General features: G+C 38.5%; 1 protein-coding gene across 1 annotated transcript in view; it reads left to right on the top strand.

The window, feature by feature from the left end:
- Positions 1 to 4,944, top strand: part of LOC136260821 (uncharacterized) — a 43,416-nt gene extending 38,472 nt beyond the window's left edge. Inside the window, exons 11-15 of the mRNA XM_066054697.1 lie at positions 2,222 to 3,830; positions 3,882 to 4,270; positions 4,331 to 4,399; positions 4,449 to 4,740; positions 4,795 to 4,944. Of these exons, the coding sequence (XP_065910769.1) occupies positions 2,222 to 3,830; positions 3,882 to 4,270; positions 4,331 to 4,399; positions 4,449 to 4,740; positions 4,795 to 4,849 (2,414 nt within the window). The 3' untranslated portion in view covers positions 4,850 to 4,944. The remainder of the gene's footprint in view (positions 1 to 2,221; positions 3,831 to 3,881; positions 4,271 to 4,330; positions 4,400 to 4,448; positions 4,741 to 4,794) is intronic.
- The last annotated feature ends 7,849 nt before the right edge of the window (positions 4,945 to 12,793 follow it).

Below are 12,793 nucleotides of genomic sequence, written 5' to 3'. Positions count from 1 at the left end.
TGTTTCACTATGCGGATAACCACTATTAATGCTGTAATCCTTGCAGTGTGAAGTACGTAAAGCTCACATAAAGAAAAGACCTTCACTTGACCATGATTTCTCACGTGATATATACATGCATCAAGCACATGCAGTAGGTGTAGAGGAGCATAGCGGCAGGATAGGGAGTGAAGAGATATACACCTGTAGCTATGTAGTATAGGTGTAGGGCTATTAGCTGGTGATAACACCCCACAACACCTTTATATAAACGCATGTATGAATTGGGTACAGAGGAACCAGACCCTGTGTGTCTGCATGGATATTAATCAGTTTATGGTTGACTGGTTATGGCTATCTTTGGCCCCCCACTCTGAAAATCGTTCCTACGCCTTTGATATACTAATCATATTGAAATATTTATATTGATTTCTAATTCTATTATTATACCCCTCGGGGCACCGAGGGTTACAGTAGTTGTCTTGTGTGGATCTGTGCAAATTTTCTGTTACCACTTTAACTGCTGTGTACCTCATTTATAGGTTAAAACAAGGTGCCATTATACTTCTCATGAGTTTAACAAATGAAACATGTGGATTATTCACAAACGCTTTATTCAAAAGTTATGGCAATATAAGGATTCAAGATTTCCAGTAAGATCTTAATTATCATTAGGCCACTTAGTGTTAGTTTTATATTTCAGATCCCCAGCCCGCACACCACCTAATTTGGTCATTATTATGAGTTTTCACTATTATTTCATATAGAAGTTCTAGGCATAGAGAAGGGAAGACTAGATGGGCTGAAGATCAAAATTGCTAAAACATACTTAATGACCAGACCACTTCATGGTTACCTTTTATAAATAGACCACCTCTTTACATTGTAATAATAGCTAAGTTCCAAACATCTATGGCTTTATCAAAATGTGAATCCTAGAGTAAAACCCTCACTTAGAGATAGCTTCTTCACATTTTGCAAAGACCACCTCTGTACAAAGACCACATGTAATGAAGTTCTAAAGGTAGCTAAGGCATACTTGATGGTCTAATTGATTAGACCACTTCATGGTCACCTTTTATAAGGAAAACGTGTTTAAAAAGACCACCTCTGCAAATGGTGATATTGATAAGCTCCAAACATGTATTTCATGACCCATACAAAGGGGTCAATGCATCTTACATACTTTGGTACACACTTCACTCAAGTGACCTGGCTATCTGTTTTGCTTATGATTAGTTTGTACCAGAATGTGTCATACAAAAATAGCCCATGCAAGTGAAAAATGAGGTCTCATAAGGAGATGACCTTAATAGCCTAGCATTTTTAGCTGACCTAGCTGTTTTTGGTAAAGTCATGAAATAGATGTTTGGAACTTTACTATTATTACAATGTGAAGAGGTGGTCTTTGTAAAGAGGTCTTTATGAAAGGTGACCATAAAATTAATGTAATAAGTATTCGTTGGGCGTGTAAGCTTTACTGCTTGTAGGCGTCAGATTCAATACCATGATTCTCACAATTTAAAGTGCAATGTCACATCCTCACATCTCCATGGTCGGATAATCACTGATTGTAATTGCATACTAATACATCCCTTATGTTTATGTGCCAGTAAATTCCTCTAGAATTGTATTACTGTACATCTTTTCTACCTGCACGCACTATGTTGGCCATGCACTGTTTGTACATGCCTCATTGTAGGTTGTCCCGTTGGTGATTGTACTTGGTTGTATTTGTCCCGGGCCTAGGTAAGATGTATTTATAATCTGTTAGCCATGAGTAACTTTTACTTGCGATATATATATATATATATCCAACTTTGGATAGTAACTACAGATTATCACTTGACTGTTTTTATCACAATTAGAGCAATACCATGTTGATTAAAAGTGTGTTATTAGTTTGACTGCCAGGATACCGTAAAATACCAAATACCAGGGTATTTTCTCAATACCAAATACTGGGATCAAAAATGCCATACCGCCCAACACTATTATTAAGTCAGTCAACAGAAAATTCCACTATGTTTAAAATGTTGTAACAACTTATTGGAAGTATTACACTGAAGGCATTTTTGGGCTTGGTTATACCTAACTAATACTGCCAAAGCACAAGGAAGATGATTTTTGGGTGATATTTTGGATAGAATAGCCTAAACCACCATGATCCTTACATGATAAGCTTCCTTAAGCAGTAACTATAGCATCATGTAGCTAACGTTTCATATGCTTCCTCTGATAGGTACCTTTACTGCCATGGGACGTGGTAGAATCACTAAGAAGACTATCTATGCTTACAAGCAAGCAATGAGGAAGGGAACTAGAGCTTCCAATCAGTTGAAGTTGGTAATGATCGGACCAGAGGGAGCTGGAAAAACGAGCACCGTTGGATCTCTCCTTGATAAGCAGTTCCAGCAGGACCAGGAGTCCACTGTTGGGGCTTCCCTGAACACTTGTACTGTGGAACGCATTTTTGCATCTGAATGGCGACAAAGTGAAATAAAAGATCAACTGGAAAACCTACCAAAGAAGTTTAAGAGTAGGATGAAAATATGTGTTGCCGAGGTGTCAAAGAATGTTGATGATAAGAAAGTCACAACTTCAAGCAGACAAGAGGAAATTCCAAGAGAAGTTGTATCCCGTGTTCAAGAGGTAGTAGATGCCAAGGAGGTATCTGATGGTGATATCCGAGTAATCATACTGGATCTTGGGGGCCAAGAAATTTACTACGAGATTCACTTTATGTTCTTGGCCCCAGAAGATGTTGTGTTGATGACATTTGATGCATCAAAAGGTCTTGACCAGCCAGTGATCAGCCGACAACGCTTGGATAGGTTTCAAGAGAAGGTAGCAGCCAGAGGAATGCAGACAAATCTTGAAATGTTGGAAACACTTTTCCAGTCTGTTTACAGCCACTGTGGGGTTGAAGCTGAAGGTGACTTGTACATTTCCAAACGTATTCCAACAATTTTAATGATTGCCACACATGCCAAGGGTCTCACTGATCAGCAGAAAAGAAACATTGAGCTCAGATTTTACAAAGTGTTTTCTGGGAAGGGGTTCATGGATCACCTACCAAAATCACGTGCTGATGCTTTTCATTTCATTGATAATGACGCCAGAGATGTCGTGGTCTTCAAGAAAGTGAAGGATGTCATTATAAAGGCAGGTAAACCTGGTATTGAAAAGAAGTGTCCCATAACTTACCTGCAGTTTGAAACTGGCTTGCTACAGGCATCAGAAATCAAGTCCACCATCGGTCAGCAAGAAGCACTGGAGATTGCAAGAAGAGCTGAAATTGAAGAAAATGTTCTAAAAGAAGCTCTTCTCCACTACTCCTACAAAGGTGTCCTACTATACTACCCAGACATGCCAGCCCTACAGGATGTGGTGTTTGTGGATCCACAAGAAGTGTCTGATCTTGTCTCCTCTGTCATTTCCACACATGATTGTGAGCCATCCTCAGCTGATTTGCAGTTATCCTGTGACCGCTATGACACATATGGGTTACTGGAAGAGTCATTGCTTGATGATATGTTGGATAGGTGTGGTCGTCTCCATCAGAAAGAAGTCATATTAGGACTGCTGAAGAAGTTTGATCTTGCAGTGGAAGTAGTAGTCACCACAAAATTTGATGTTGAAGACGATTCTTATGAAGTCCCAAAGAGAGGCAGGGTGTTTGTGGTTCCCTCCATGTTGGTATACAACAAGATGAAGGTCTACCAGAAACAGGCTGATGATGTGGTCGTGTTGTACCACTTTCCTGATAGGCACTTACCAGAGAACATATTCAATCACCTCCTGGTGAAGACAATCAGCTGGTGTAACAAGGAGGGTCATCATATTCAATGGTATGTTTTGATATTCATCAAACACTTAAATTACATGTAGTTTTTTTACAGCATTTATCGAGGAATTGGCTACTTTGTCTTTGGAACTAAAAGCCAGAGCTTCAAATTGCAGCAATGTCAAACCACATCTTCTATCAAATGCTATTTGACCGTTCATGATATCCAACAATCCACCGATGATCAACAAATGATGTTGGGTCAACGTCAAGGGTTACTGGCTCACCTGAAGGAGTCAATTTCTGAAGTCCACCACACATACATTCCATCTGCTAGAGCTCCCATTGGATATGTTGAGTGTCCACTAATCCACAAAGACAATTGTCTACCTCATATTCGACTTGATGATATCAATGAGTCAGAAAATATTTACTGCTCCAAAAATGAATTCCAAAAAGTTCCTAGGAGTGCCTACATGTTGCTATTATCTACATCAGTTGGTGGTAAGTCACATTATAATGAATTATAATTTACAACAGTAGTACTATTGTTGTCATATGTAGGTAGTGCTGTGGCTAGATGCTCCAACACACACTTAGATACTTTACTAGCAAGCACATTGCTTGACCAAGGTATGTATTAATGTGTTTTACTAATGAAAATTGTTATACTACTCATTAGAGCCTACCACAAAGCAATTAGCCAACATTGTCATGCCAAGGATTGCTGCAGATTGGAGGATTGTGGCTATTAATTTGGAGTTTGACCAATCAGTCATCAGACTTATTCAACAACGAAATAGGGATGATCCAGAGAATTGCTGTTTGGAGATGTTAATCAAATGGCTTACTGAAGATAAAGGGATGGGACCTAAGACTTGGGCCACTCTACTAGCTGCCCTGAAGGGCATTCTTCAGTTAACATCAGCTACTCAGCAGATAGAGGATGATCTCACACAACTGACAGTGACTACGTATGTTACTTGTTATTATGACTAATATGACATAATAATACTTTTGGTGTACAGGAAACCTGATAATCGACGTGGTACCAGGTCACGAAAGTGGTGTGCCATGTTGTGATATCTCTTGTAGATTGTCCAGTGAATTTTATATTTATTCACTTTATAATAGTTGTATATTTCTAAAAGATTACCATAATGAATTGTGGAAAACTATGACTGATGATTCTCGTGCACAAAATGAGGGAACGTACTCATTATACTCCATTAACACACACACCAGGCTTGTAATTGTAATGGTAATTGTAATTAATTACTAATCATTACCACTTTTTTCAAGTAATTACTGTTAGAAATTGTAATTGAACAGGTAATTAATTACTAATCATTACCAAATTATGGGTAATTATAATTGTAATGATTAAATCTGGTAAGTAATTACAACAAGCCTGACACACACACACAACATGTACATGCAATATCTATTCAGTGGATCATTCAACACATTAACTTACTCTCAGTATAAGTTATCATAGTGTTGTAAGATTATAATTCAAAGGATGGATTCTGACTTTATTTGGAGTTCCATTCTAAAACATAGCTACAGTGCTGCTTCCTACTATAGCGATGTTTAAATCTTGCCATATATATACCAGTATGTTATGGGCAATTGAAAGTAATCAAATTAGCTGCAAGACCATAACATCTAAAACCTGATAATTATTATTGGAGGTGCTTATCTCATAGTGCTGGTGTAACAGTTTCAAGTGAAAGAGAGGTAAATGAATGTTTTGTTATTACAAATAATATAAGTATATACTTTTAGAGTGATGAGCAGATGCATTTCTAAACTACTTCTTTAGCAGTTCAGGAAGTGATATCATACAGTACGATAGTAGCTACTGTATTTTTAGGGATTAGCTATGAAGGTGTTTGGGCTTTTGGCCAAATAGTATCACTCTACAACCAGCCTTACAATACCTTCATGGTGCCTTGGCAGTATTGGCGATATATAGCCAAGTCTAAAAGTGCCTTCATATGACCTGAAACGCTTCCAAAAGTTTTTAAAAATTATTCAGTGGAATTTTCTACTGACTGACTGCCTGACTGATGCCTTCAGACATGCACAGTATAACTCGATAGCAGCTAAGGTTACAGGCTTAATTTTTTACTGTTTGACATCGCTTCAGCCCTACTGGTGCCTTTTAGCATACCACAGTATGTATACAATGCATGCTTCATGGACTTACCTGTGTCCTCCATTTATCAGTGCAAGGTGTAGATTTGTGGTAGCGCTATGTGAGACTTCCCTATGTTTGATGGGAATGGTTCAAGTTTTTTGTTGTGACTTGGTGACCTCTTGTGTGGGAGATGGAGCTAAGTGTAAACAATTTGAACCAGTCAATATCATAGTAACCTTTCAGTAGTTTATATGTTTCAATAAGGTCATCACGTTGTCTTCGACAATATAAAGAATAAATTCCAAGTTCTAATGCAGTATGCTTGGGTTCACCAGTCATAATAAAGGCAAACAAACAAGTATATGGTTCAATTAGCTAGGGATCATAGAAAAAAATTGTAAAACAAGAGAGGTATATAGCCTACACCTTAAGATATACTAGTGGACATTTAATTCCAAGAGCATAGACTGAATTAGGGATTAAAAGTCCTCAGGTGTAGGCAACCTCCCTTGTTTCACTACTTCCTTTTTCTATAATAGCTACCTAATTGAACTTAAAATTCTTCTTATACTTTTACTACTGTATATAGCTAAGATTACTCCAAATAAAGAGGTTACATGGACCAGCTAAACTGGGTTCACTATTATATGCAACCGTAATTCACTTTATTTTTGTGCAAAAAAAATTTTTGTGTAAAAATTAAATATTTTTGTACAAATGACTTCTCTATTAGAGTAGTTTGATCTTAAGGTTACGGGATAGTGAGCGACTGTTAAACATAAATTTTATTACGTAATTAAGGTGGGCTTGGTGTTGTGTTGTGTATCAGCTGGTAACAGGCTTAAATTGTTGGGAGAATAATAGTGTGCTGACTGGACAGTTACAAGATACAAGAAAACACACGTAGCAGTACAAAATAACATAGAAACAACACACTTAGCAACTGGCGCAGCTGTAATTCACTTTATTTTTGTGCAAAAATTTTTTTTGTGTAAAAATTAAATATTTTTGTACAAATGACTTCTCTATTAGAGTAGTTTGATCTTAAGGTTACGGGATAGTGTACTTGTTTTATTCCCGGGCTAGATGGACTACCCTTGCCACCACCCCAGCACTAGGTGTTAAAGTGCTGGACAGCTGGAAATACCAGCAATCAAACAAGGCCGCCAGAATCCAAGCGACCCTCGGAGTAGGCCAGATCAATATTAGCTAGTAGTTGATGGATGGCCAATTGAAGAGCGATGACCCCTCAAACACATCACTGCAGATCTTAACAATGAAAAACAAACCCTACATCGCAGCCAGAATAAGCATTTGTTGTAATTAATGCTGCACTTCTCAGCCAACATTGAAGCATAGATTGAAGCAAGCTTCCTAAAACTGTTCTAGCAGTGGGCCCCATGCCACCAGTAGCTGCAAACACCAATGGTGAAAAGCAAGCTCTCTCAACCTCTCTAACACGCTCATCATATGCCCGTCTTTTTTCACGTTTATGAAGCTGGTAACATCTGGACAATTGGGAGCGAAAATAAGAGCGCGCAAAAGGGTTGAAAACCCTGACATTGAAAAACGCACGCTGCCTATTTTGACCCCAAAAATCCCTGGCAACAACATGAAGACGGGCACCATCTTCACTATTGGCAGTAGCGAATTGCAATGGCTCACCATCAAGAGGCTGGAGAGCAGGCTCAACACCAACATCACTGCACACTTCACTCAACAGACTTGTAGTTAAATCTCTGACTTCATCGTGGCGGATAGATGGAAACCCGCCGCAGGGACAAGTAAAGGCATCATAGGCGGCGGAAAGGGGGGGGCTAGGGGTCTTTAGCCCCCCTCAGAATGATATTACACCGAAATTATCTTTCTTGGAGTGGGGCTGAAAACCGTGATAAAGATCGAGATACTCTAATAGAGCAGTCACTCTAATAAAGTAGTCAGTGTGTAGCGAGCTATGTAAGGATTTTTATGTAGTTTATCAGCTAGAAATGGTAGCTGGTGAGGTGGAAAGCTATTGTCAGTTGGTTGTGACCTTTTTTTTTTTTTTTTTTTTTGGTCTCACCTTACCAAAACCATAGAAATAAGTCTGGGTCAGCCCAGCCCCCCCTCATATCAACTACTTCCTCCGCCGCTGAAAGGTATGCTCCACACAAAAGGGTTTACCACAAACACATACATATCTGAGGCAAGTTAACAGGTTGCCATCCAAATCTTAAACACAGGGCATCATGAAACTCCCCCTTGCTTAAGGCAACCCATGTTCAGCAATAGGTAGCGTTGTTAACCAACACAATGCGCCTCGCTCTGATGCAGCTTCAAAGGCACGTCGCAATTGTGGAGACAGTTGATCACAAAGCATGCAAGTCTGCTTGAGCAGATAGATCATTTCGGCGTGAGACCCGTAAATCAAGTTTGCACTGGTACATATGCTGATAGCTATACATCTAAGGAACAAGAGGTACATTTTCTTAAAAGATGGTCAACTAGAGGAGCCGCAACACGGCTAGAAGACAAAAACGATGAGGAAAAGTGAATGGTTGGAATAATGACATCAAGCCCTCCAAGGCGGGAAGGCAGTGAAAGAAGCTCTCGTTTGATGGAACCAAATGCTGGTCGGCCAGTCATTGCAGGAATTTTCCTGAACCAAAAATCAGGACTGTCAAACTAGTTGTTAACATTCTGTATAAACAGACTACTAGTTTGGCTTCTTGTCTAGGTCCTGACGGAACCATTTGTTAGAAATAATGTTTCTAGTGCTTGTGATATCAATTTAAAAATTAATTTTGTGACCACAGTGTCCTGCTTTAGGCCATATTGCATGTAGTCATATTTCAGCAACTATACACATTATTCACAAATCCTCTTGTCAGTCCCTCACAAGTGATGTTCTTCAAATCTTAGAATTGTTAGTAATTTCTCATGGTTCTTCATTGGTTTGATTTTTGGTTCATAGTTTTCACTAATTGGCATGGGGACAACTCATGTTTCCATAACAACATTTGATTTCCATGTTGATTAATGAGAAGTTAAGAATGCAGAAATATATTGATAACAATGCATTAAGAAAAATCAAACCCCTAATCATGAAAAATGATTGATAGTGTACATGTGGGGTTTACAGTATCCCGTAACCTTAAGTAATTAAAAAAAATATGTGTAAGAATTCTAAGAAATTTTTGTACAAGTTTTGCATTTGAAAATTATTTTACAACATTTGCTATAGCTAGGCCTATAGGTAGGGTCCGCAAACCGAAAAATTGATATCTTCACATCGACTTGCAAACTATGGTCATGTGTAGGGGTAGGTCAATCAAGAAAACACTAGAGTGGCAGTAAATTTCATCCATCTCTTCTATACTGAGTGATCTAGGGTTTCCACTCAAAATACGAAAGTGCTCATTTATATTATTTGTAGCGATTTTCACATAGGCCAACCTTTAAGATATAACAAACAAGTGTTAATTTGTTGTTAAATATCTTTAGCGCTTGGTAACAGCATAGTTTTAGAATGCGTAAATGCTCAAAAAGTGGTTACGTGACCAAAGATCCCACAATAGTTCGAGTTACATACTTTGTGCATGCTACGGAACTACAAGATGTAGAAAATGTTACTGATGTAAGAAACATGACAATTGTGTCCTAGTTCACCCTATGAACTGGCTTTAGCCATAATTATTGTTTGAATATCGCCTATTGAATTTCTGGTCACGTGACCACTTTTTGAGCATTTACGCATGCTAAAAACTACACTAATATTTATTTATTTATTTATTTGTACTGAGCAGTCAGCCCTGCTGGTATGCTCAGGAAAAAAACAACAACAAAAAAACAGTTCTAACTTAACATACAGTAAACCAATTGTTCGACTAATTACAAGCTAGTACTAGTGTGGTAATATGATTGTAAAAGTGATGTGAATGAATCTGGATCAGACGTTTCAATGATGTTAACAGGCAAGGTGTTCCATTCTTTAACAGTTCTTGAGAAGTAGCTGCTCTGGTATGATCTGGTGGATGATGATGGAATTATGGGATGCAATGGATGGTATGATCTAGTTTCTCTCGTTGGTGGTAGGTAATATGATGGTATGCAGATGGCAAGCTGGTGATGGAGTGCCTTGTGCAGGACTTGTAATCTAGATATCTTGCGACGAGTCTCAAGAGATGGCAGGGATAATTCATTTAACAATGCTGAAACTGAGCTAAATCTACTATAGTCATTACAAATCCATCTGGCTGCATGACGTTGTACCTTCTCTAATTGCTGAATTTGTGAATTGTAGTATGGATCCCACACAGCTGATGCATATTCCATTTGTGGCCTCACCATTGTGATGTATGCAGATTTCTTAACTCTTTGTGAGCAACTACTAAAGTTACGTTTCAAAAAGTTAAGGGTTTTTGTCGCCTTTGCTGCTATGGTAGATATGTGTGAAGACCAGGATAATGACTTGTTAATTAAGATGCCCAGATAAGAGTGTTGCTCAGATGTTTCTAATATATGGCCGTTCAGTATGTAATTATGTGTGATGGGTGAAGTATTCCTTGTGCATTGCACTACAGCACATTTGATGACATTAAAGTTCAGTTGCCAGGTGTTAGCCCATTCAGATAACTTGTTCAGATCTTGTTGGAACTGGATGGTGTCTTCTCTCTAATACCAAGAGCTAAAGCATTTTAACAACAAATAAATGGTTGTTTGTTAAATCTTAAAGGTTAGCCTGTGTGAAAATTGCCAAAACAACAAAAAGAGACACTTTCATATTTTGAGTCAGTAGTGAATATAACGAGAAATATCTTGATTTCGATCGATTTTTCGCCGTCGTAATTGGCATTGTTATTCTTTTGGGCCAAAACTCTCTCTCAACCTTTTAGAGGTTGTCCACTCTTACTATGGAGTATAGGTAGTTTAATATAACTTAGGCATAGTCGGCAGGTTATATAGAGCCGGTACCGGTTACACTGTTTTGCCGGCTATTTTGCCGGCAGTGGAGGGTATAATACTTAGAATGTTACGTGCATTAAAAAAAAACTTGTACAAAAAACCTAAGAGAGCGAAAAAGAAAAGTTGTCTAAGCGAGGGTTCGAACCCGGGCATCCGTACTCATAAGCAATGTTTGTAACGATTATACCACCGGTGCTGCAGCTAGTCATTATTTAGAGTAAAGTATCAATTATCGGACAATATGATGTTCGGACAGCTGCCATTCACTTCCTGGGAATCCTGCAGCTTTGGTTATTGTACCAAAAGGTAGGCTACAATAAGCAATAATTATCCTCCAATAATCAGCTTTGCATGATTAAAAGTTTAAGAGTTACAGCCAATAGTATGCTTAGTCCGATAAAATCTATGCTCGGATAAAACTATCAGTTGTCGGACTTTGATTTTTACTACCAGTAAACAACGTTCAATTTATTTCAAATTTGTATGCAATATACCTGTACTCATTAGCTATTAATGACCAAAAAATGGTTTCGTTATCTTTAGCACAGAGGGAGTACGAACCCCCCAATTTTTAGCGGTATTGTCGGACGCCCTCCGCTTTAATTTAGCCATGCCCACCAACAGAGTTCATGCTTTTTGCAACAAATGCACCAGTGCTAAACCACAGAAGAAGGTAAATAAATATCTTTCAAGAGTAGAGGTGTGTTTTAAAGTTGATATTCAGGATATTTCTATTGGAAAGCAGTATTTTTGGCTCCTAAATTAAGGAGATGCACGCTAGGTGGAAAAATGGAATTACGAGGCACAACTTTCTGACCAACCACATTCGTTAGTCTTGGTGCCTCAATCGCGAATACCACCTAGAAATGAAAAGATATTCCATTTTCTACCTTCTATGGGTGCACAAAGCAACATTTTCGTCCTTTTTGTTTCACCCATATAAGGTAGAGAAAGAAAAGCCTTTCAATTTTCGTGACAGTATTTGTGATAGGACACCAAGACTAGCATATGTAGATGGTCAGAAGGTGGTTTTGCATAACTTCATTTTTCCACCTTGCGCGCATCTCCTTCATTTAAGAGTCAAAAATACTGCGTTCCAATGGAAATATCCTGAATATCAACTTTAAAGCACACCTCTACTTTGAGAGATATTTATTTACCTTCTTCTGCGGTTTAGCACTGGTGCATTTGTTACAAAAGCATACAAACTCTGTTGGTGGGCATGGCTAAATTAAAGCGGAGGGCGTCCGACAATACCGCTAAAAATTGGGGGGCTCGTACTCCCTCTATGCTAAAGGTAACGAAACCATTTTTTGGCCATTAATAGCTAATGAGTAAAGGTGTATTGCATACAAATTTGAAATAAATTGGACATTGTTTACTGGTAGTAAAAATCAAAGTCCGACAACTGATAGTTTTATCCGAGCATAGATTTTATCGGACTAAGCATACTATTGGCTGTAACTCTTAAGCTTTTAATCACACAAAGCTGATTGTTGGAGGATAATTATTGCTTATTGTAGCCTACCTTTTGGTACAATAACCTAAGCTGCAGGATTACCAGGAAGTGGGTGGCAGCTGTCCGAACATCATATTGTCCGATAATTGATACTTTACTCTAGTTTCTACATTATAAACATCCGACTGAAGTGACTTCTATATATAATAAGAGTGAAGAAGAAACCAAAGCTGAACCCTAGCCTACCCCTAACGCTAAGGAACTACTTTTCGCATCCCCTAAAGTTGAATGCTCGGGGCAACAACCTACTAGACGCGTGCCCTAAAGTTGAATGCTCGGGGCAACCTACTAGTGCCGGCACAATAGCCATTAGTGTTTGCAAACCGGTACCGGCTAAATATATACACTTCGTTAATATAATTAATTAATATTTGGTGGTGGCATCGCGCGTATCGCCGATCGGCGAAAAAAAAGATGTTTT

Source organism: Dysidea avara, chromosome 7 (genome assembly GCF_963678975.1).
Source record: "Dysidea avara chromosome 7, odDysAvar1.4, whole genome shotgun sequence".
Taxonomy (NCBI): domain Eukaryota; kingdom Metazoa; phylum Porifera; class Demospongiae; order Dictyoceratida; family Dysideidae; genus Dysidea; species Dysidea avara.
The sequence above is the reverse complement of the archived record's forward strand: the minus strand, read 5'-3'. Positions and strand labels throughout refer to the sequence as shown.